This window comes from Chelonoidis abingdonii, chromosome 19 (assembly GCF_003597395.2).
Source record: "Chelonoidis abingdonii isolate Lonesome George chromosome 19, CheloAbing_2.0, whole genome shotgun sequence".
Taxonomy (NCBI): domain Eukaryota; kingdom Metazoa; phylum Chordata; order Testudines; family Testudinidae; genus Chelonoidis; species Chelonoidis abingdonii.
Genome location: NC_133787.1, coordinates 5,250,644 through 5,275,699, shown reverse-complemented (window position 1 = coordinate 5,275,699; position 25,056 = coordinate 5,250,644). Strand labels below are relative to the sequence as shown.

At 45.2% G+C, this 25,056-nt stretch overlaps 1 protein-coding gene across 5 annotated transcripts in view; it reads left to right on the top strand.

Annotated features, from left to right (window-relative positions):
* Positions 1-25,056, top strand: part of ZDHHC1 (zDHHC palmitoyltransferase 1) — a 95,381-nt gene that overhangs the window by 10,043 nt on the left and 60,282 nt on the right. For 3 of the 5 annotated variants that reach the window (XM_075073774.1, XM_075073773.1, XM_075073770.1), the window contains 4 exons: positions 1,368-1,545; positions 13,454-13,672; positions 20,289-20,464; positions 22,168-22,269. In XM_075073774.1, coding sequence (XP_074929875.1) covers positions 1,438-1,545; positions 13,454-13,672; positions 20,289-20,464; positions 22,168-22,269 — 605 coding nt within the window. In that variant the 5' untranslated portion in view covers positions 1,368-1,437. Of the gene's footprint in view, positions 1-1,367; positions 1,546-8,749; positions 8,800-13,453; positions 13,673-20,288; positions 20,465-22,167; positions 22,270-25,056 lie in introns of those variants that run through there. The other 2 variants (XM_075073772.1, XM_075073771.1) reach the window with 2 other exon arrangements.

Sequence of the window (25,056 nt, the reverse complement as noted above, 5' to 3'; positions counted from 1 at the left end):
CATTAAATCCCAGTGAATTTTTGAAATTCCTTTTCCTGAATGCCCAGCTATAGGAGCACACCAAGCAGCTCTCCATTGTTGAGTGCAACTTCCCAGCTGACCATACCGGCTACACAATCCAGACTCGCTCCTGGCTGGAGTAGACTGCAGGTATTGGATCTCCGTGGCCTGTAGGGAAAAGAGGCTGTGCAGGCACAGCTCCAAATCAGCTGCAGAAACGTAGACATCTGTGAGCAGATTGCTCAGGGGATGCAGGACAAGGGCTACAACAGGGACCAGCAGCAGTGCAGTGTGAAAGCCAAGGAGCTGCAGCAGGCATACCAGAAGGCTATGGAGGCCAACAATCGAACCAATGACAAGCCACGAGAGCTTCCACTTTTAGAAAGAGCTACATTCCAGACTCAGCAGAGACTACCCCCACCCCCAAGAGCACCATGGATACCTCTGAAAAGCCGGAGTCACAGGCCCCTGCTGTGAACAGCTAGGAGGAGGGACAGCTGACTGGGGGATCCAGCCTCCCAGCGAGCCTAGACCTGTTTTTGACTCCACCGCAGTCCAGCCAGTCCCACAAGTTAAGCACTGGCAAGCCCAATGCAGGGGAAGGAACTTCAGGTGAGTGTGTAGTTTAATTTAAAATTACAGGGATGGCACTCCCTAAGTAGCAGGACACATCTTTTGACTTATCATTAATTTACTCTTGCTAGAAGAAGTAGTGGTACATCCAAGAGAGGTAGAATTGATATCTATTTTTCATTCCCCTCTAGAATTATGAGAGGGGCGGGGCATGCAGAGCAGTTTTTGTTCAGGGTTGTCTCGGGAATCCTCCAGAGAGATCGCTGTGAAACTTCCATGGAGGTACTCTGCAATCCTCTGCCAAAGATTTCTAGGGAGAGCTGCCTTATTTCTTACTCCACAGTAGGACACTTTCCCACGCTATTCAGCAATAACTTCAGCAGGCATCATTGCAGTACACAGTCTAGCAGCATATGTTATGGCCTGGATGGCCTCAGGATTCTAGCAGCAGTTGTGCTTTCTGCTTTTGTTACCCTCAGAAGTGAGATATGAGCTGAAATCACCACTGCTTGTGCAATACGGTGTCAGTATTCAGTGCCATTGTCCTATACTACTAGAATCATGCAAACAAGCAATTCCCTCCTAATTTCCCCAGCTGCTGGTGGGTCATACTCACCATGACTGGTGTTGTTACTGGGGCAGTGCACAAGCATTCTCAAGCAGAAGTGAGACTATAGTGCTTAAAACTTTAGGGGAGTGAGTTCAGCATCTTAAGTTTCACTTTCCATAGTGAATACGCTGAAAATGCTACCACTGTGTGTTTTATCTGCAACTGCTGTCATTGTGGCTTTCAGGGTCTCCCCCTCCACACTCACTGAACACCTGAGCCGGATAAGGAGGAGAAAGAAAGGGACTCAGGATGACATGTTCTGGCAGATCCTGCAAGCCAGTTCTGCATCGGACAGTGAGCACAGGGCCGGGAGGATGAACATTGCGGACAGCTTGGAGAAGGATAGAGTGGAGAGGAGAAAGGTACAAGAAAATGAAAGGGAGATGTACCAGGCTATAATAGGGATTCCGAGGTAACAAACATGCTTCAGACTCATCAGTCCCATGCTTGCCTCACTCTGCAGCCCATTGAGAACTCCCTATGTCTCTCCTCAACATTCCATGTGGCATCAGGGGTCGCTGCATTACCTCTACCACTCTATCCCGGGAGACATTAAAGACAATCACGGTGTCACATACGCAGACTTGTGAAAGTCACAAGTGGTTTATGTGTCGCTGAAAGAGACACGAATGTTCTTTACTCTTCATAAGTTCTGTTCTCTTAATTTATTAAGTTTTATTAATTTTTTAAAATGTATTTGTTTTTAAATGATGTCTTTTTTTTTTTTTTTTGCACAGGTTTGGTTACAGAATAAAATTCTATTATTTGGAACACAGTTTCTTTATTCGTTCACAACACATGCTGGCTGGTGCTCAGCAGTTCTGAAAGCAACCAATTACCTGTTAATGCACAGAGTCACACAACTCATAAGATCATTCACAAACAAAATTAACAGGTGCACTGACAATGTTATATCCCCCTATATACAGCAATCACCACATAATTCATACCAGGCTGCAAAAGAGCAGGGCCAGACAGAGCACTCTACGGCAACACACACGACTCTGGGTCACTATTACAATGGTCTTTCAAAGCCTCCCTGAACCCATATAGCTCCACATGGAGCTCTTCCAATAGCCTTTGTATCTGGCTGTTCAAATTCAGCAGAGAGCTGCTCCACCTCCGCCTCGGTGGAAACTTTCCCCCCTTAGCTTCACAGATATCATGCAGAACACAGCAGGCAGCTATAACCATTGGGATATTTTTCTCACCGAGGTCAATTTTGTAAGTAAATAATGCCAGCATCTCTTCAAACAACCAAAGGCACATTTGACTGTTATTCTTCACCTGCTGAGCCGGTAGCTGAAGTGTTCCTTGATGCTATTGAGGTGGGTGGTGAATGGCTTCATGAACTGGGGAAGCAAGGGGTAGGCTGGGTTGCCTAGGATCACTATTGGCATTTCAACATTGCCAGTGGTAATCTGCTGGTCAGGAAAGAGAGACCCTGCTTGGAGCTTTCTGATTAGTCCTGTGCACTTAAACATGCGAGTATTATGCACCTTCCCTGACAACCCACATTGATATCAGTGAAGCATCCCCCGTGATCCACCAGTGCTTGCATAACGATAGAAAAGTAGCCCTTTCTGTTGACGTACTCTGGGAAAGGTGGTCCGGTGTCAAAATAGGGATATGCGTGCTATCGCTCCACCATGCTTTGGGAACCCCACTGCGCTAAATCCATCCACTATGTCCTTCACGTTGCTGAGAGGCACAGTCCTGCATAGTAGGAGGCAATTAATGGCCTTTCACACTTGTATCTCAGCGGCCCCCGTGGTGGATTTCCTGACTCCAGATTGATTCCTGACTGGCTGGTAGCAATCTGGCATTGTAAGTTTCCACAGTGCGATTGCTGCTTACTGCTCCGTTGTCAGTGCAACTCTCATTTTGGTGTCCCTGCACTGGAGGGCTGGGGCAAACTTGGCACACAGATCCAGGAATGTGGCCTTGTACATCCAAAAGTTCTCCAGCCACCACTCGTCACCCCAAACCTGCATTACAATGCGATCCTAGCAGTTAGTGCTTGTTTCTCAGGCCCAGAATCGGTGCTCCACCATCTGCAGCTGCTGCATGAATGCCAGCAACAAATTTAAGTTGGTTCTGGCTATGTTCCACAGCAATCTGTCCTCCAAGGAATCATCATTTTCCCTGTCTCTCTTCTTGCAGCTCTACAAATACTGTAGGATTGTGCACCCTGTGTTTGCAACACTCAGGACAATAGTGCAGTGCTGCGCAGGCGCCATCCTTCTGTCCAAGATTGCAGATAGTAAGGAGGGCTGTGGAGATTTGTGGGATTTTGAAAGAAAGATGCAAAAATTATGGGGTACAGATGAAATTATGGGATGGAGACAGTTGTGATTGGGAAGTTGACCCAGTCACCCCTGCGCAACTCTCATTGCCAAAACTTCCCAAAAAAGGGTGTGCTGGACATGGATGAGTTGCACAATGGGATACCTACCCATCGTGCACTGCACTCTGCATCAGTGCAAGGACTCGTGGTCAATACGTGCACCGCCGACATGAGTCAAACATGCATGCTCACAAGTGATGTATTAACTATGGTGGCTATATGCTGATGTAATTTGAGTGGATGTAAATGTGTAATGTAGACATGGCCTTGGCAGCAATAGTAAAATTATGAGCAGAAGCGTAGGCACTGGAGCTGCATGGTTCACATTTGGTAGAGTTTTTTTCCCCACAATCATAAGGGCTAGAAATGATTTTTTAACTGAAGTTTGAGTTTTGCAGAATTCCTTAATTACTGCAGGTCTCCTTAATTACTGGGTAAAGCTTAGTCCCCGTTCCACTTGTGTACACGCTTTTACACCCACCCTGTTCTGCTAGTATTAGATGTCAGAACAGTTCTCAAAATATTTCTGGTGCACCATGTCCTCATCAGGAATAAAGCTTGGATTGGGATTGCCCAGCTAAGAGATATTCCTAGTCTGTGCTCTGTAATGTTCATTGACCTCTTGTATCGCATTCCACCCTCACAGTTTAGTTGATATGCTGGGGAGAAATATCACTTGAAAATCCAGGGCTGCCCAGAGGATTCAGGGGGCCCAGGGCAAAGCAATTTCAGGGGCCCTTTCCATAAAAAAAAGTTGCAATACTATAGAATACTATATTCTCGTGGAAGGGGGCCTGCAGGGCCCAAGACCTGGGGCAAATTGCCCCACTTGCCCCCGCCCCATGGGCAGCCCTGTGAAAATCCTAAACCAAGTAAGTTCAGTGAGTAAATAAATAAGTTAAATTTGCAGCTCATTTGATTTGCTGCTTATTAGTTCCTGCCCTTGTGGACGCAACTGACTGCCACTGTCAACTACTGAGCGCTTTTGGGGCTGTATAAGTGTCTTATGAAAATTGGGCTGGACTGGTGGTACCCTTTCTTGTGCTTATCTGTGGGAACTAAAAAACAGCATGTGGGCACTGCATGTTGCTGTTAAATCTTATCGTTAAAGGAAAACTGCAGGGTTTACTTCTACAAGCACAGGTGGTTAAATAAGACTCTGTACACTTAAAAAGCTGCACCAGCGCAGCTGTGCCACTTTAGTGCTTCAGTGAAGATGCTACTGTGTTGACAGGAGAGCTCCTCTCATCAGTGTAGTTCAGTGGTTCTCAAACTTCATTGCATTGTCACCCCCTTCTGACAACAAAAATTACTACGTGGCCCCAGGAGGGGGGACCGAAGACCGAGCCTGCCCAAGCCCCACCACCCGGGTGGGGGGGCAAAGCTGAAGCCCAAGTAGAGGGCATGTAACCTTAGCTCTGGGCAGTGGGGCTTGGGCTTCAGACTTGCTGCGGCACAGGGCCAACACCAGCCTTGGCGACCCCATTAAAATACGGTTGACCCACAGTTTGAGAACCCCCTAGTGTAGTTAATCCACCTCTGCAAGAGGCGGTAGCTATGTCGACAGGAGAAGCCGTCCTGTTGACATAGTGCTGTCTACACCGGGGGATCGCTCACGGGTGTGGATACTTCACATCCCTGAGCGGCGTAGTTATACCAATGTAAGTTTGTATTGTATACCTGGCCTTAGTAACAGTTTTTAGCAATCCCCGTCTTGCCCTGTTTTGGTATTTCCTGGGCTCAGGATAGTGCTGACGTCTCTCTCAATAAGAGCTGTTATTGTCCTGAAGCTTTCCAGCAGGAAATTTTGTCCATTGCAGGAAATGCAGCTCCCATTTCCCTCACTAGTGCATTCACGTGGCTTTCAGAACGATTGCAAGTTTTGTTGATTTTAAAAAATTTGCCTATTCAATGTTAATATTAACTTTTTTCTAAACAATTAATGTTACCTTATGTGGTGGGGTGGCTGCCCCACCCCCATAAGAGAGAGGCCTAGAGTAGGTCAGAGTGGCTGCACAGGCAGCAGCCAATTAGCGAAGGGCCTACTGAGAGCCAGTCAGGGTCAAGATTACAGCCAGCCAATCAGGGCCAGGCTAGGCCCTATATAAAGGCTGCCTAGGGGAGGAGCAGGCAGTCTGTCCCAGATCTTCATGGGGGAAGGTCTGTCTTTGGAGTAGGAGACCAGCACCTTGGACAGAGCAGTGCTGGGGAAAGCTAGAAGATGCTGGGGTGCTCCAGCCAAGGAAAACCCCAGGCTTTGGGCCTTGCTACAAAGGGCTGAGTGGGTGTACAGGGTCTGACAGAAGGATGGAGCCTGCCCAGCTCTGCACCATTGTCATGAATGTTGAAATAGAGGATGTATAATCTTGCTGAGCCTCAAGAAGAACTGAATCAGCAGGGAACGTGACAATTTCCTGAAGGGTAGATTGCTGTGTGACATAGCAAGAACCAATTCAAGGCTATTGATGGCATTCACAGAGCAGCTGCAGCTAGTGGAGCACTGCTTCTGGGCCTGAAAAATAAGCATTGATTGGTGGGATTGCATCATAATGCAGGGTTGGGATGATGAGCAGTAGCTGCAGAAATTTTGGCTGCACAAAGTCACGTTCCTGGATCTGTGTGCTGAGCTTGTCACTGCCCTCCCCGGCACAGAGACACCAGAATCTCAGCAATCTGCAGGACACAGTGGATGGATTTCCAACAATGAGGTTCCCAAACTGTGGTGGGGCAATAGATTGCACGCATAGCCCCATTTTGGCACCAGACCACATTGCCACAAAATACATCAACAGAAAGGGCTCCTTTTCTATGGTTATGCAAATGTTGGTGGATCACCAGGGATGCTTCACTGATATCAGGATGGGCTGGTCAGGGAAGGTGCATGATGCTCTCATGTTTAAGAACACAGTACTGTTCAGAAAGCTGCAAGCAGGGAAAGTTTTTTCCAACCTTCACATTACCACTGATAATGATAAAATGCCAGTAGTGTTCCTGGATGATCCAGCCTACCCCTTGCTGCTCTGGCTTCTGAAGCCATACACCGGCCATCTTGATCACACCAAGGAAAGATTCGACTACTGGCTCAGCGGAGGCAGAATGATAGTTGAATGAGCTTTTAGTAGATTGAAGGGACATTTGCATTGTTTACTCACAAGACTGGATCTCAGTGAAAGAAACATCCCAATGGTTATAGCTGCCTGCTATATCCTGCGTAATACCTATGAGGAGTATGGAGGCACATGGAAGCTAATGAAAGAAGGATTCATGACATCGTTTGCACTGTTTTTGATTGTTTGAATAATCTTTTACTCTGCCATCCACTACGACTGACAGTCTGCAGCCTTTGCCTCCCATTCCAGTCTTCAATAAATCCAAGAACATTTTAATAAATCAGAGCCTGTAATGGACTGGTGGGAGATGAAAATCAGCCACCTTTTTGTTATCGGTGGTCCAAGGAGCCTGGAACTGCCCCAGCTCCCCTAACAGAGAAGCCAGTCCATCTTGATTTTATACAAGTGTTGCTTATTGAAACTTTTTAAAAAGCCATCACAATTTTTAAAAGCAGTTCAAGATTATTCAGCTTTTCAACTTTTTCCCATGACTTTATTCGATAACTGTAACAACCTCCTGTGTGCTAAAGGGTGAATCTATTAATATAATTTGTGTAAGTTACCTCACCCTCTGGATGAAAGGTCATTAAATTGTGACTTGACTTCCATTGTTGTCCTTCAGACATAGTTTTAAAACAGCTGTCACTTTAAGTTACTTTCAGTGGAGAACACTGCAGCATTCAAGTAGTACATGGAGTTCAATGGTTGCCCTTGAAGTCTTTGAAGATAATTAAAAATATGACTTATTTGAGTACAAATAAGAAAAGTTACTGCAGTGGTGGAGGGCAGACATGGCATGTCTGAATTTGAACAGCGATACAACCTGTAGACCTGGTTGTACGCAGGCAGGTCAGGCCTTGTGGTCAGCATGGGAGTCGGGCCTAGTGATCAAAGCCCAAATGCCAGAGCCAAGGGTTGAGAGACAGTCTGAGTCTGGAGTCAAAGCAGAGAGTCAGAACTGGATTACCAGGAATCTGGGAAGGCAGGAGCAAGTTTGGAAGAATATGGGAACAAGATGGGGTGCAGAGCAGGATGTGGGTTGGAGTGTGGACAAGCAATGCAGGAGCAACGCTTGGAGAGATGAGCACAGGAAAGCAGAGAGTCTGTGGACGTGTGCTTTGAGCAGCCAATGAGCTGTCAGTCTGCTGGCTTCCTCAGCCAATCTGGCAGGGTGGACCATCAAACAATCTGGCTGTCTTGTTAGGGCTTCAGAAGTACTGAGCAGGTACAACTGAGGGCCTTACTTCTGACAGCTCTGCTGCTCTGGGAGACTTTGTAAGTGCACTTTAACAGTGAGTCACAGTAATGCATTGTTATGTAGTGTTCTCTCCCTGGCCTGTTACAAATTGTGTGAATGCTTGGTGTTCATCTGTGACTATAACAGTGTGAGTGCACCTATTAATTTGGGGGTGCTTGCTGTACACTTAGGATTATTACACTGTGTTTCTCACTGAGCCAATGAATGGTCACACTGTGCAGTACCAAGTAAGTAGGAGCATTCAGAACTGCTAAGCACTCCACAGCATATGTTGTGAACTAATAAAGATGAATTATTTTTCAAATAATGGAATGTTATTCAGTACCAAAACCAATGCTAAGAAAAACCCATGCAACTTAAAATCAGAGACATTAAAAACTTTATAGATTACTGGAACAGAACTTAACAAGGGGAAAGAACATTCTGTCCATACTAGCTACACATATAGCTAATGTGGCTTTTATAAATCACTGTATGTGAAGCTGTGGTTGTCCTGTGGTGAGTGGTAGGTGTAGGTCTGCAGCCCCTGATGCCATGTGACATGTTGGAGGGGAGGAAATGGAGGTGCTGCAATGGGGTTCTCGATGGATTGCAAAGGGAGGCAAGCTAGTGACTGATGAACAAAAGTCTGCAGCATCTGTGTTTGCTGGTGGAGGTACCCTATTATGTCCTGGTGCATCTTCCTCTCTGGCTGCTGGGTCTGTCTTTTGTCTGCTCTTTCTTTCTCCATACAGTCTGCTGCAGTATTCATCCTCCAGGCTCCCTATTCAGTCTGATGCAGCACTGGCTTGCAGGGTCTCGCTGAACATGTCATCCTGAGTCCTTTTCTTTCTCCTCTTTATCTGGTGCAGGTGTTCCACAGGTGTGGAGGGGGAATGCCTCAAGGCCACAACACACAGAGGTATCATTGTCAATAGAGTCACTACAGAAAGTGAAAGTTAATATTCAGAACTCCCTTCCTTGGCTCCCCTAAAGTTTTAAAGAAGACATACTTATTGACACTTCTGCTCCAGAGCACTTCTGTGCGGTGCCACTCACAGCACCAGGCATGGTGACTCTGGCCCTTCAGGTGTGAGGAAAATAAGGAGGGAATTGCTTGGTTGCATGAAACTGCGTATAGGGAAATGGTACTGAATATTTGCACTATTTTCCACAGGTGGTGGTTATTTTAGCTGAAATCTCATGCTTGAGGGTAACAGAGAGAGAGAGCACAGCTGCTGCTGGCATCCCAAAGCTGCCTGGGCCTGTAGGCTGCTATCCTGTGTACTGCAGTGGTGCCTGCAGTTATTGATGACTGGCGTGGGAAAGTGTCCTACTGTTGAGGAAGAAATAAGACTGCCATCCCTAGAAACTGTCAGGAGAGGATTGCAGAGAATTTCAGTGGAAGTTTCATTGAGATCTCTCTGGAGAATTCAAGGGACATCCCTATTGTGACAAAGTTCCTCCTCTACCTTGGTGGGTCCTGCGCTTATTGGTGGATTTGCTCACCTCAGAGATTCACCATGTGGATCAGGAAACAGCCCAGAGACCTTCCCCTCTGGTAGAAGCCACCGTCCAGGTCAATTCCTCCTGTGTCTGATCGGGAGTTGAGAGGTTTGGGGGGAACCCGGGCCTACCCTCTACTCCGGGTTCCAGCCCAGGGCCTTGTGGACTGCAGCTGTCTCTAGTGTCTCTTGGTACAGCTGCGCGACAGCTACAACTCCCTGGGCTGCTTCCCCATGGCCTCCTCCCGACATCTTTATCCTCACCACAGGACCTTCCTCCTGCTGTCTGATAACACTTGTACTCCTTAGTCTTCCAGCAGTATGTCTTCTCACTCTCAGCTTCTTGCATGCCTCTTGCTCCCAGCTCCTCGCATGCACACTACAAACTGAAATAAGGTCCTTTTTAACTCAGGCGCCCTGATTAGCCAGCCTGTCCTAATGGATTCTAGCAGTTTCTTCTTAATTGGCCCCAGGTGTCCTAATTAGCCTGCTTGCCATAGTTGGTTCCAGCAAGTTCCTGCTTTTTCTGGAACCGCCTCTGTTACTTTACCCAGAGAAAAGGGATCTACTTAATTTGGGACTAACATATCTGCCTTCTAACACTCTCCTGTAGTCATCTGGCCTCACTCTGTCACACTATGTACATAAACAAACTATGCTGCGTGGTCCTCCTTGCCTAACTCAACAGGGGAACGAAAAGCAGATAACTCTACATCTCTTTGTTGTATCACTACCTCTTCCACTACAAGTAAATTAATGACAGCTCGATTTCTGTGTCCTGTTAAATTGGGGGCACCATCAGTACATCGTTATAATGGAGAAAACAATTAAACGCTTACCTGGGGTTCCTTCCCTTGCAGCGGGCTCACCCATGCTTGACTGCAGTGGAGTCTCAAACAGGTCCTGGCTCACAGCATAGCTGGACTCCCCCAGCCGCATGTCCCCGATCCTCCTCCTCCTCCTTCCCCTCATTCTTGCAGTTCACGCCCAGGGGCTTGTGGCTCAAACACCTCAGGTATCCCCAGAGGTGTGTGTGGTAGTAGTAGAGATCCCACCAAGTATGGCATGCAGCTCTTTGTAAAAGGGGCAGGTCTGTGGATTGGCTGTGGATTGGCACTGGATTGACTGTAGGCCTCATGGACCTTCTGATATGCCAGCCGAAGTTCCTGTGCTTTCACACAGCACTGCTGCTGCTACCTGTCATACCCCTGCATTTGCATTCCCCCATGTAATCTGCTCATAGATATCCTGGTTTCTGTGGTTGGTCAGTAGCTCTGCCTGGACAGCCTCTTCTCCCCACAGGCCCAGGAGATCCAATAGCTCTTGTCTATTTCAAGCCAGAGTGCCTGGAGCATGTAGCCATCATGGTCAGCTGGGCAGTTGCATACAACAGTGGAGAACTGCTAGGTGTGCTCGCCAAGCTGGGCAATCAGGAAAAAGGCATTTAAAAATATACAGGTCTTTAAAAGGGGTGGGAGGCATTCCAGTCTCTGTGACCCCTGTGCAGTGGAGTTCACAGTTGTGACCAGAACAGTCAGTTGGGCATTGTGGGACACCTGCTGGAGGACTGTTAGGGTCAACATGGGTAATACATTGTCTACACCAGGGATGGGCAAACTTTTTGGTCCAAGGGCCAAGTCTGGGTGGGGAAATTGTATGCAGAGCAGGGGATTGGGGTTTGGGAGGAAGTGCGGGGTGTGGGAGGGGATGCGGTATGCAGGAAGGGGCTCAGGGCAAGAGATGTGGCAGAGGAGGGGTGTGTGGTATATGAGGGGGCTCAGGGCAGGGGTGCAGGAGGGGTGTCGGAGAGGCTCAGGGCAGGGGTTGGGGGGCAAGGTGTGGCAGGGAGTTCAGGGCAGGGGGTTGGGGTGCAGGAGGGGTGTGAGGTGCAGGCAAGGCACTTAGGGTAGGGAGTTGGGGTGCAGGGTGCAGGAGGGGTTTGGGCTCTGGTCCATCACTTCTTACCTAAAGCGGCTCTGGGGTGGCAGCAGCGCACACTGGGGCCAGGGCAGTCTCCCTGCATGCCATGCCACTCCAGGAAGCGCTGCGACCTCTGGGGGTGGGGGGCAGAGGACTCCGCCTGCGCTGCCCTTGCTGCGCCTCCAGGTACCTCCCCTGAAACTCCCATTGGCCGTGGTTCCCCCTTCCCGGCCAATGGGAGCTGCGCGGGGCGGTGTCTGGAGCCAAGGGCAATGCACAGGGCCCTCTGCCCCCCTGGCCAGGGGCTGCAGGGACGTGGTGCTGGCCACTTCTGAGAGCGGCGCGGGGCCCATGGTGGGCAATCACGCGAGCCAGATCCAAAGCCTTGAGGGGCTGGATCCAGCCTATGGGCTGTAGTTTGCCCACCCCTGGTCTACACTCACACTGCGTCGGCCTTAGTATATCAACCGCGGCTCAGTGCCACTTGGGGAGGTGGTGTTACTGCGTTGCTGTAAGAGGGCGTTTGCGTCGGTGGGAGGCAAATGTAAGTGTAGACACAGGCACAGCTAGGTCAGTGCAAGGCGGCTTATGTTGACCTAACTCTGTATTGTAGACCAGGCCTAACTTTCCTGTAATAGCTTTAGAAACCTACAACAAGCTGTTTGATTGAAGACAAAGGCAGATTTCACTTTGTTGCAGGAGGTATTATTATTTGGTGTTGACTATACCATGGAATTGTGGCAACCACTATGGTTTGGGGCAAAAGAAGCAGTAATGACCACGAGGAAAAAATTAAATCTTTGAACAGTTTGATTATTGGGTTTGAGTGAATGGTGAGGAAGGGAAGTGGATTCTTGTTTTCTCTGAACTTGTTGGCCTGTCTCCCATACAAGCTAAGAATCTGATCAGTGTTTGATTCATATTCAGCTCATTCACAAGTAGGGCAGGGAAATAAATCAGAATGAAGGGAGAGGTGTTGGATAACATAATTATTTTATATACAAAAGTGTGATTTTTAAAACTTATTAAAATAATATTAGTAAAACTAATAAACAACTATAAAGTCTGACAAAGCCATCTTTGATTGGTGGGGAGAAGGTCTCATCCTCACAAAACTCGCTAGGTTTAAGAGCTCCAGCTACAAAGAGAATGGACCCAAGATCAGGGCTCCATTACACTAACATTTTCCAATACACTGATAATGTTTGCAGATGACACAAAAATTGGGGGAGTGGAAAATAATGAAGAGGACAGGTCACTGATTCAAAACAATGTGGCTTGCTTGGTAAGCTGGGTGCAAGCAAGCAATTTGCGTTTTAATGCAGCTAAATGTAAATTTGTACATCTGGAGACATACAATGTTGGCCATGTTTACAGAGTGGGGGGACTTGATCCTGGGAAGCATTCACTCTGAAAAAGATTTGGAGAGGTGGTGGATAATGAGCTACCAGTGCTGTGGCCAAAAGATCTTATGCAATTTTTGGATACATAAAGACTGGCATCTTGAGTAGGAGTAGAGAGATTATTTTACCTTTGGATTTGGCAGTGGTGTGACCACTGCTGGAATCCTGTGTCCGGTTCTGGTGTCCACATTCAGGAAGGGTGGTGGTTACTTGTAAAGGGTTCAGAGAAGAGCCATGAGAATGATTAAAGGATTAGAAAACATGCCTTATAATGATAGATCCAAAGAGATCCAGCTATTTAGCTCAACAAAGAGAAGGTTGAGGGATAATTTGATTACAAATTATTAGTATCTACATGGGGAACAAATATCTAATAATATGCTCTTCAATCTAGTAGAGAATGGTATAACACGATCCAATGGCTAGAAGCTGAAGTTAAACAAATTCAGACTGGAAATAAGGTGTGAATTTGTAGTTAACCATTGGAACAATCCACCAAGAATAGTGGTTGATTCTCCATTACTGACAATTCTTAAAACAAGATTGTATATTTTTCTAAAGGGTCTGCTCTACAAATTTTTTGGGGGAAAGTTCAATGGCCTGTGTTATTCAGGATGTCAGACTAGATGATCACAATAGATCCCTTCTGGCTTGGAATCTCTGGACATACCTTCTGAGAATGCCAAGTGTAACAGAAAGGGATTTTTCTAAGGATTACCTTTTTGGGTTTTTTTTCTGCTCTCTGTAGATGAACATCTGCAACAAACCTCCTAATAAGACAGCTCCAGAAAAGGAGGGTGAAACAACTGCTGAAGTCCAATCTCAGCACTCCCGAAGGAATGGCTGGAGCTGGCCGCTACATCCCTTCCAGATTATTGCCTGGCTGTTATATCTCTTCTTTGCTCTGATTGGTTTTGGAATCCTTGTGCCTCTCTTGCCTCACCACTGGGTGCCTGCTGGATACATTGTATCCTTTCAATTGACAATTAATGTTATATCACAAACACAACTTCAACTGTAATGGGACGATGATGGTATTTAAGTTTATTTAGGTACTGTAGGTTGAAATCATCCGTATGTCATCTCCTGCCTTGAGATGATAACTGTCCCTTGCTCTCCTCTAGTCTACATAAAACACATCTTTTGAGTTTCTTTCTCTTCCACTACTTTAATTGTGTTATTACCATTCTGCTCTATTCTTCCTATCTCTATACTTTTTACATTGAAGCTATTGTTCCTTACCTCCAAGGCTCTTTCCATCTCTACCATTGCCTATGTCTCTCTCATTTCATCCTGCACTCCCTATATTCCTGTGCTTCCTTTTGTCTCTTCTCCTAATCTCGTCTTCTTGACTTCACTCATGCTGCCTCCTGTGCTTGGAATAGCTTCTGTTTCCTTCTGCAAATCCCTCTTTAAAATTAATTTATTTCATAAAGCCTTCCTGTGCTGATCTTTTTTCCAGGGATATCTGCACATTTCTCGTGTTACGAACTGCAGTCCCATGTTTGTATTGATATTTGTTTGCATTGGATTGCAAGCACATCAGAGACAAACCTCATCCCTCTTGTATTCTGAATAGTGTCACATAAATTTGTGGGATTCTATAAAATCAGAGAGTCTTAAACTCTGGCATAAGGAGCATTTTATTGGTGAGCTGCAGAAAGATGGCTAAATATATGGTGTTGTCTTTTCTTGTTTCCAATTGCTAAATCATGTTAAAAGATAGCTACAGATGCATTTATTTCCTAATATTACTTTTGCACACAATAATTGCTAGAGTTGCCCAAAGGATGTTGTTTGATTATTAATGGAAGAGGAGTTAGTCTATTCAAATGTGAATGTTGAGGGAGCAGAAAGACCAGGTGGATGAGGTAATATCTTTTATTTGACCACTATCTGTTGGTGAGAGAGACAAGCTTTTGAGCCATACAGAGCTCTTCTTCAGCTGTTCAAGAGCTCTGTGTGGTTTGACAGCTTCTCTCAAGCCAAGAGAAGTTGGTCCAATAAAAGATATTACCTCACCCTTGTCTCTGTAATATCCTGAGACCGACACAGCTACATCCACACTGCATATGGTGTTGGAGGAACAGTCTGTTAGGAGACACCCACACTGTGGAAAAAGTTTGGGAAATCCCTGCTATAAATATTTATCCATGGAATAGATGCAGTAGCAGTAACTATGACTGACAGGGCAGGTTCTGCTGGATTAATAACCTTTCCTGTTTTCCATAATGAGAGTGTTAAGGAAGTTATTTGAATATTTTCTGTATTATGATGGAGCAGATGCGAGTCCATATTTAAGGTTGCACCAGATAGATCAATATCTCTAGGTAAGCATATGTCCTTGCATTCAAGATCCATCATCTGCCCCATCTCTGCGATCCTGAAATATTTATTAACTCTGCTGCTTAAGCCAAAACCAAAATGTAGATGTTTATGTGGTGTCCATATCATTGACTTATCCAGTCACTATTCAAGGATCTTTTATGTTCAGACATCCTACAATCAAAATATTTCTATAAGAACTAGTTTCTACTTTCTCTTCTATTTGTGAATCACCTCCTTGTTGAGACTTGAATCTAGGTCTTGCCAATTCTGTTTGAACATTTGGGTAAATGTTCTGTATATCATCTGTCCCTGAGAATAGCGTTCCTAATAACAATAAAATCAGCCAGTGGATCAGTGCGATCCACATTATAATACCTGAACTTGCTTATAAAATGTTCTGTAAAGATGGTAGTCTTATGCCCACATCTTTAGTTTGTGCTTAAGTTGTATCTGTTTTTCATCTGAACTTATATTTTTCCATAAACAACATACTTTACCAGTGGAGTCTAGACTACATAGTCCTAATGTACAAAAGGCCTTCTGTAGGACTAAAATTCTATTCACGTCTTTGTATGTGACAGAAAACCTAAAAGAAGATTCCAGGACTCTTTGCTCAGAGATTCTCTACGCCGATAAAATTTTGCATACAAATGTATGTGTTAAAGTTACCTGAGAGTCTTGGAACACATTCCATCCACAATGTTCAAAGCAGATTCCACATTACCTCTGAGAAATGTCTATACTGCAGAGACATATAAGGTTGCTACCTTGAGGTCTTTTCTTGCAAGTTCTTTTGGTCAGGGATTGTCTTTTTGTTTTGTATTTGTACAGCTCCCAGCACAATGGGCTGTGTTGTATTAATTTAGATGGAATATATGGGCCCAAACAGTCAAAGGTGTTAACATAACCCAATCACAGTCTGTGATGGTTCTCGGAGTACCCAGGACTGTGAGTCACCTTGTTACCTCCTTGCCTTCAGCATGTGGGAGTCTTGCTTTGATTAACTGGGTGTCAGCTCCCTGACACCACCAGCCTATTAGCTCATCTGGTTTTTTTCCAGCATGGAATAGGCAGTGATCTGCACACAATTCTTCACTCTGCAAACTTGGGTGCCTCACAGTGCTTTGCTGTTGTAACTCCCATCTGGGCTGTTCACAAATCAGCCTTCCAGCATTCAAGTAACACCCTGAGTGCCTGTGGGTAACTGCAGCCTGCCAGCACAGTCCAGCTGTACTTTAGCTTCCATCAGCCTTTGTTACCACATGTACGGTGACCTCAACACACTCCCAGTTCTGGATTTTTCCCCAAAACATGTGTTTAGCACTGTCCAGTTCTCTCTTGGACAATCTAGGGATCAAGATACAACAGCTTCCCATCTCAAATGGAGTTACCCACACAGTTCACAACACTAGATTAGTTTTCATTAAAGAATAAAACAAGTTTATTTAACTACAAAGATTTTAGCTTTTAAGTGAGTTCAAGTATTAGGGCATTAAAGTCAGAAATGGTTACTAGAAAAATGAAGATAAAACGCTTCCTAATACTAAACAAACCAGACATGGTTTCAGGTGATGTTCCTATCACAGATATTCAGTACACTGCCGACCAAACTCTCAGTCCAGGATCTGCTCCCCAGGTCCAGTGGCTGTTTCTTTTGTCTTCATAGGTGAAAAGAGAGAGATGGACAGGAAGACATAACTTGGGGTGGTTTTGCCCCTCACTTTTATAGTTTAGTCCTTTTGAAATGCAGTTTCCTAAGATATCAGAGGGGTAGCCGTGTTAGTCTGGATCTGTAAAAGCAGCAAAGAATCCTGTGGCACCTTATAGACTAACACGTTTTGGAGCATGAGCTTTCGTGCCACAGGATTCTTTGCTGCTTTTACAGTTTCCTAAGAGTGACCCCTAGATTAAGTTCTACCCAGTGGAGAGCAAGGAGACATGTGTAGCCTGATTTGGGGTGTGTTAGTAGTGTTTGTTTAATTTATCCACTTAATTTAATTTTATTTAATTAATTAATTTTAATTAATTAATAATAGCTAGGGCTTTGTAAAATTGTTGTGGGTGAGGATGAAACGGATGAGTTTGGACGTGTATCTGGGGTGCTATCTGAGGGTTGTCCACTGTCTTGTAAAGTATTTGAGGCAGGCGGCTATGCTGTCATAGTGATGTTGGCGTTTAGGGAAGTGGCATCCATGGGTGGCAAGGATTTGGTTGTTCTAAGGAGGGTGTAAAATGTGGAGTTTGTGGAGGAAGTTATTTGTGTCCTAGAGAAAGCTGGCTCTTAGGTGAGTGTGGTGAGTGGTTTGAGGATGGTTTCTGAATCCTGATATTCCTTCATTAGAGAGTACCGTGGCCAGATATGATGAGTCTGCATGTTAATGCGCTCACCTTGAATGGTCCCTTAGAATATAGTGCTAACTACTTATGCTAAACAGTGTGTTCCACCTTGTATTTAGTTGTGATGCTCAGAATATCTTTCCCAGACCCGAAGAAGAGCTCTGTGTAGCTTGAAAGCTGGTCTCTCTCACCAACAGAAGTTGGTCAAATAAATAAGTTCCCTCTCCCACCTTGTCTCTTTCTGATATCCTGGACCAATATGGCTACAACAATACTGCATAAAATAATTTGCACACATTCTAGATCTGATGAAGAAGAGCAGTATTTACTTAATCAGCACTCACAATAACTCCCTCTCCATAATAAGACCCATCTCCTTTGAGAATTGGTACAGCCAGTATTGTAGTGGAGATCTGTAATAGGCAGCTGCAGAAAGGAGAGTTACTTTCTAGGAACTATGGCTCTTCAAGTAGATTATCTATATAGATCCAAACTTCCTCAATTTTTTGTAGTAATTCCTGAAAAAGCAAAAGGAACTGGTGGCATCAGAGCCACAGTTCTTTTATTTAACTTCATTCTGAAAGTTTGGCTCTGTGGGGGAAACGTACATGTGGCCCTTGTGACAGACTGGATCACAGAAACCCCCTTGGGGCTGCCAGCTGATGTGCTAAAGACTATAAGATTTTGCCCCTGCTTTCCCTGCCAGCTTGGGACTCAAGCACCCTGTCTTGTTGAGCCAGACACGCCAGTCTGCTCCAACACCGACCCCAGGTCTGAACCATGCGCCCCAAAGCTGCAGACTTAACTGAAAGCAACTTAAGAAGTGTTCCTATCTTTAACACTCAGATGCTCAACTCCCAATGGGGTCCAAACCCAAATAAATCCGTTTTACCTGTATAAAGCTTATACAGGATAAACTTAGAAATGGTTCGCCCTCTATAACACTGATAGAGAGATATGCACAGCTGTTTGCCCCCCAGGTATTAATGCATACTCTGGGTTAATTAATAAGTAAAAAATGATTTTATTAAATAAGGGAAGTAGGATTTAAGTGGTTCCAAGTAGTAACAGACAGAACAAAGTGATCTGAAGATCTGTCCAGTAGTTGGACAGTTTCACGGGATTGTATATGGAAGTTCCATATACAGACAAAAGCAGCAGAGAATCCTGTGGCACCTTATAGACTAACAGACGTTTTGGAGCGTGAGCTTTCGTGGGTGAATACCCACTTCGTCAGATGTATGCATCTGACGAAGTGAGTATTCACCCACGAAAGCTCATGCTCCAAAACGCCTGTTAGTCTATAAGGTGCCATAGGATTCTCTGCTGCTTTTACAGATCCAGACTAACATGGCTACCCCTCTGATACTGAATACAGACAAAATCTCACCCTCCGTAGTGTTCCAGTAAGCTTCCTTTTACAGACTAGTCTCCTTCTGTATAAATCATGTGAGGTGTCATTGGAAAAGTTAGGATTTGCTGAATATGATCATCCTATTTGTATGCATGTATCATTTCTGTATCTGAAGTTATAAATACTGACTATGTATCTGTACTTCAAATGGTAGTTACACCTGGGTAACGGCCATTAGACAAGATGCTTTCAGTCTAGATTGTGGGTGGGGAAGGGCCTATTCAGGATAATGGGCCATTAGGAAAAGCAGTAGGCCTTGGGAGAAGCTTATCCCCCGCCTAGTGAGCCTTCCTGAGAACACTTCAGACAGCCATGACTCTACAAGGACATGTGACCAGGCCACATGATTCTAGACTCCATCTTGGAATGTCAGTATTTTTCCACAAACTGATTTGGGAAACCAAGCTTTGAAACAAAGAGTTCCTGCCATATGCTAAAGCTGTATAAGGCAGGGAATGACATCATTTGGGGTTCTTCACTTCCTCACCCAAGAAGACTTCTGCAAACACCTGAGGAACAAAGACTGAACTGGGGGAAGGGCTGAATCCAGGCTAAAGGGATTTCTAGCCTATGTACGAAAGACCTGGGGAGTCCAAGGTGTAAAGCAAGTGCAGCTTGCCCCTTAAGAATCTGCAGCCTGCTTGTATAATTTTTCAGGGTGAGAATCTGCTAATTCATATCCAGTCTATTTAGTATATTAAGCTTAGGTTGTGTGTTTTGTTTATTTGCTAGGTAATCTGCTTTTATCTGTTTGCTATCACTTATAATCACTGAAACGCCGTCTTTTGTAGTTAATAAACTTGTTTTTGTTTTAATCTAAACCAATAAGCTTTGACTGGAGTGCTTGGGGAAAATCTCTGCTTGGTTACCACAAGAGTACATTGCTCTCTTCACATTGAGGGAGAGGTGGGCCAGGTATTAAACACACATACTGGCCAGATTTGACCAGGGCAGGATGGTGCTGCCCTGGGGTTCCAGGCTGGGAAGCTGGTGGTCAGAGAGCCTGCGTGTAACTGCAGCTGGGTATGTCCCTAGCTGTGTGAATGCTGGTGAAAGTGCAGGCTGAAGGGCTTTGCAGCTTGTCACAGCAGTACTGTGTGAGAGGGAGCCCATGCTGGTGGGTCAGAGGGCTCAGTGGTACCCCAGTTCCAGATGGCACCCCTGGGAGAACCTGTCAAAAATCCACTCAAAGGAGAACAGCGACTGGAAAGTAAAGTGAAGTGTTTTGAAATCTCTGTAACAGAAAGGTAATGGTACTCCCTCACAAGATCACAGGAAGCATTATTCCTTCAGACCTAGCTAAGTTTGCCTGGAGAAAGACTTATTGGGGCTGAGATGGGCAACTCTCTGTCCTAATGGGGAGCAGATTTTTGAGTGATACTGTGATCAGCTATGTAACACTTTCTAATTGCAGACCATAAATTTCTTGCTTGTTTGGATTTAGTTTGTTGATGATAAGCATGAGCGTTAATCTTCTGAGCCATTCCTTAACTATGTGTTTCAGTGTCCAGGAGTGTTTTTTATCTGCCACCTAGTGGTTCATTTCACTGCAGTCTCCATTGATCCAGCTGATGCCAGTGTGCGAGAGAACAAGTACCTAGGGCAGCTGACCACTTTCAGCCGTGACCAACATTTCCATGTCATTGAAAACCGTCACTGCCACGTCTGTGATGTGGATGTGTAAGTACCACCCAGGACCTTCCCCTTGTTTTTTTCTTTCTTCTTCGTCACAGTTGCAAGGTGGTATGGGTACCCTAAAGTCTTTAGGGATGTGACTTTGGGATAGCAAACTGAGCATAACGTGCTCATCTCCAAACTCATGACCATAAAGACTTCTGAGCTCTCCACCATGTGTATCTGTGTCTCTACTGTATTTTCAATTGAGCTCCTGTTTTGGGGGAGAGATTGTGTTGGGTTTAGTTCTGTGTTACTTGAATCCCAGAGAGCAACATGTAATTCCCTGGCCTGTTATACAGGAGGTCCAATTAGATGTTGTCTCTTCTGGCCTTGGAATCTGTGATTCTATGAATTTCTTTGCATTTGGATTCTGGGCAGATACCAGTTTGAAGCTGGATAGATTTAGCTTGGGAGACTTTAAGCCTAACATGTGGTAGCAGAATTTGTAAAGAATTCACAGATTGAAAGCATCTTAGTGGTCATTTCCAGATTAGAAATCTCTAAACCTGGGGGAAAGGCCTCAGAAACTCAGAAAAGGCAGATTTGGGAATATTTAGCATTATGGCTCGAGAGAGGCTAGTCCCCATGGGATTATGTGTCTGATGCAATGCGGCATTGATGTCAACTGAAGTCTTTTTTACTTCATTGGGCTATGGGAGAAGAGCTGTCAGATCACTGTATTATCAGTTTAATACTGAATATATCATATTGGTAAAGGTGGCTGTGTCTTGGAGATTATGATTCTTATCGTTACTATAGTGTACCTAGAGGTCCACCAGGGTTCAGGGCCCCATTGTGCTAGATACCTTACCAACACACAATAAAGAGTTCCCTGCCTTACACAGCTTGCAGTCTTGATTAATGATGATGCAAGAGATGGAGAAAACAAACAAGCAGGTAGGGATGGGGCAGAGGAAGCATGTGGTAGCAACAGTAGGAGCACATTTTCATGTAGATTAGCAGTGTAGCTTGTTTCTTGCATATGTGCTATCTACTGGCAACACTAGGTAGGAACTGTGCTAAAAATGAATTTTATGGAGGGATTTGAAGGAGAAAAATATAGTAGGCTTTTCTTTTGTAAATATGGTGACCAGTGGGCATAGTTTATCAAAGCTGTAGTTTATCAAGGCTCCAGAAGTTTTTGTTTGATTATTTCATTGTATCTGTCGCTATGTTTGTGCGGTGAACTTTGAGTGCTGGCAGATGGTGAAGGAAAAGATTGGTATATCAGGATGAAGAATGAATCAAAGAGGGTGTTTGCTTTGCTTTATTGTATTTGCTCACGCCCAGAGCAATACTAATTCCGTGCTGTATACGTTGGTTGGTGACAAAGGATAGAGGCCAGAATGGTCCAACTCAAAGATGGAGCTGCAGTGAGCCCTAAGGTGCAGCGTAGGGCAAAGTAAGTGAAAGAACTGAAGGGCCAGCAGACAAAGCAGACTGCAAGTAATAGGAATTGCGAAGGGGAGCAGGCATGCCCAGTGGACTCTAGAGGCTCTAACAGGTGCATTGTTTAAAAAGCTCATTTATTCAGTGAGAGAAAAGTGAATAAATGGTGTTTAAGTGTTTCTGATCCTAGTTAGTTTTGTCATTGAGGCCCAGCCCTTCTCTGAACATTTGTTTCACAAGAAAGGTCTCTAGCCAGATGAAGATGAGTTATTGTTGTTCTGGTTTTATCTGCATTAACATGATCCTTTCTTTGGCAGAAGCTCCAAGTCGAAACACTGTGGAACCTGCAACAAGTGTGTATGTGGCTTTGATCATCATTGCAAATGGCTTAATAACTGCGTGGGGGAGAGGAACTACTGGTAAGGGTCTGGCCCTCTGACACCAGGGCAGAGTCATCCAGGAAATGCTAGTAGAGGACTTCTCAGCCTTTCTCATATCGTGGCCCAATTTATATTCAGCTCCTCAAAACCACCCTGTGCTGCGATTGCTTTGAACTGATATCAATATCTTCATCAACGACTTAGATATTGGCATAGAAAGTACGCTTATTAAGTTTGCAGATGATACCAAACTGGGAGGGATTGCAACTGCTTTGGAGGATAGGTTCAAATTTTAGAAATGATCTGGACAAATTGGAGAAATGGTCTGAGGTAAACAGGATAAGTTTAATAAGACAAATGCAAAGTGCACCACTTAGGAAGGAAAAATCATGTCACACATACAGACTGGGAAGATTGTCTGGAAGGAGTACGGCAGAAAGGGATCTAAGAGTTATAAATATGAGTCAACGTGTGATGCTGTTGCAAAAAGCAACACTGATTCTGGGATGCATAACAGGTGTGTTGTGAGCAAGACATGAGAATCATTCTTCCTCTTACTCTGCCTGGTTAGGCTCAGCTGGATATGTGTGTCCATTCTGGGCACCGCATTCAAGAAGATGTGGAGAATTGGAGAGGGTCCAGAGAAGAGCAAAAGAATGATAAGGTGTGAGAAGTGACCTATGAAGGAGGCTGAAAGATTGGTTTGTTTAATTTGAAAGAGAAAACTGAGAGGGGACATGATAGCAGTTTTCAGGTATCTAAAGGGTGTCATCAGGAGGAGGGAGAAAACTTGTCATCTTAGCCTCTAATGATAGAACAAGAAGCTTAAACTGCAGCAAGGGCGGTTTAGGTTGAGATTAGAAAAAAGTCCTAAGCAGGGTGGTTAAACACTGGAATAATTTCCTAGGGAGGTTGTGGAATCTCCATCTCGAGATATTTAAGAGTAAGTAGATAAATGTCTATTCGGGATGGTCTAGACAGTATTTGTCCTGCATGAGGGTAGGGGACTGGACTTGATGACCTCTCAAAGTCCTTCCAGCCCACAGTCTATGAATCTATGATTCTCATTGCATATGGAGGACCTCAAGAATTGGTGCAGCAGTTTTATGATTACTGCTGGCAAGGAGCCAGATAAAATTTGATTCATGCAGAAATCAGAGAATTGAAATGGGGTCAGGCTTGTGACGCCCAGACAATGGAGTGGGTTGTGATGTTCAGGCTGAGAATTGCTGCTGCGCTCTAGACTTGGCCTAGAGGATTGAAAGGGCTTCATTAGTAACATCTGCCAAGACCTCTGCTCCATGCTAAACCTCTTGTAAGTAACTGACGATGCATAGTGAATGCCTGGGATCAGAGTCTGAGTGATCACCTCTTTGTAGAGGGAAGGAGCTCTGCGATGGTCTTACCTTCCCCAGGTCCAAAATAGCCAGGTGTAGCAAAGCCATCTGATTGAGTGGCATTGTTCCAGGACTGGGCGTTGGCACGTGTCTGGTGGAAAGTGCACGTGGAGATTTAGTGGGAGATTTTTCCAAAGCACAGAGGGCACGTTAACGCCCAACTCTAATCAACTTTCAGTAGGAGTGGGTTCCTCTCTGCTCTTTGTGTCTTTAAAAATCTCCCTCTCAAGGTAGGGCACAAGGGTGGTGATCAGACGATGTGTGTGATAGGGGGGGGAAAAGAACTGCTGTTTTGGATGATTTGTGGTTTGTATCTTTTGATCTCTTGTAATTTTAAATGTATGTCTAGGGTGCTTTACCGGGGGTGTTTCATGTGATGGATCTTTCAGACCAAAAGCTAAATAATAAATATTTTCATATTGCTTCTGAGCAATGTTAAGATACTTATGGAAGTTGTACAGGCATCCCTAAAAGTTCTGAGGCGTAGAGTGGTTAGACAATCACAGGCTATGGGTACATTAGAAATTCAAAGCGCTGCCCTGGCAGCGCTTTGAAGTGTGAGTGTAGTCAGAGCCGCAGCGCTGGGAGATGACTCTCCACGCTGCTTGTAAACACATCCCATATGGGTGTAGCGTGCAGCGCTGGGAGCCCTGCTCCCAGCGCTGCCGCCTGATTACACTGAACTTTACAGCACTGCATCTTGCAGCGCTCAGGGGTGTTTTTCACACCCTGAGCGCGAAGTTGCACGCGCTGTAAAGTGCCAGTGTAGCCAAGCCCACGTCAGCTTGGGCAGATACACCTAGCTTGATCAGGCATTTAAAGCATTCTGCCTTCTCACTCTTGTCTCACACACCAGTTTCAATGTGTGTTGCTCTGGAGGCCAGCACAGCAGGAAAGCAGAAAAAACATGTGTTGTTGCACTGTGAGGTCACTGAGGCCAGGTGTATGTGTTGTGCTGGGAGGGGAAAGGAAAGGAGTGTTACTGCTTCCAGCAATCTGTCTGTCAAGGGAAGTGGTATCCACATTTTTCAGGCAGAGCACTGAATATGTATTTGAAAAAGGCTAAGGTAAGGTGCCACACATCAGTGTTTGGGGCGATTCTCTATCCATTCTGCTTCCTTTGTGCTTCAGAACAAAGAGATGGCAATACCCACAGATTCCTCCTGGGATCTGTGGGTCTCCAATGGCATACAGCTGGCCAAGCTGTCTCCTGTGCCTCCCTCCCCACAGATCCCGCGGTGCAGATGGAATGGCAGTAACTGATCCACATTCGCTTGGTATCCTCAGCTTGTATACTTCCTTTATGGACTGTTGGGAGCTGGCATGAATTAGGCCAATGCAGAGTCTGCTCTTAACCTGTCTGGGGTCGAGCAAGATCGGAGGCCGTAACTGGTGATTGTTCTCGGCTCTTCTTCACTCCTGGGTTGCA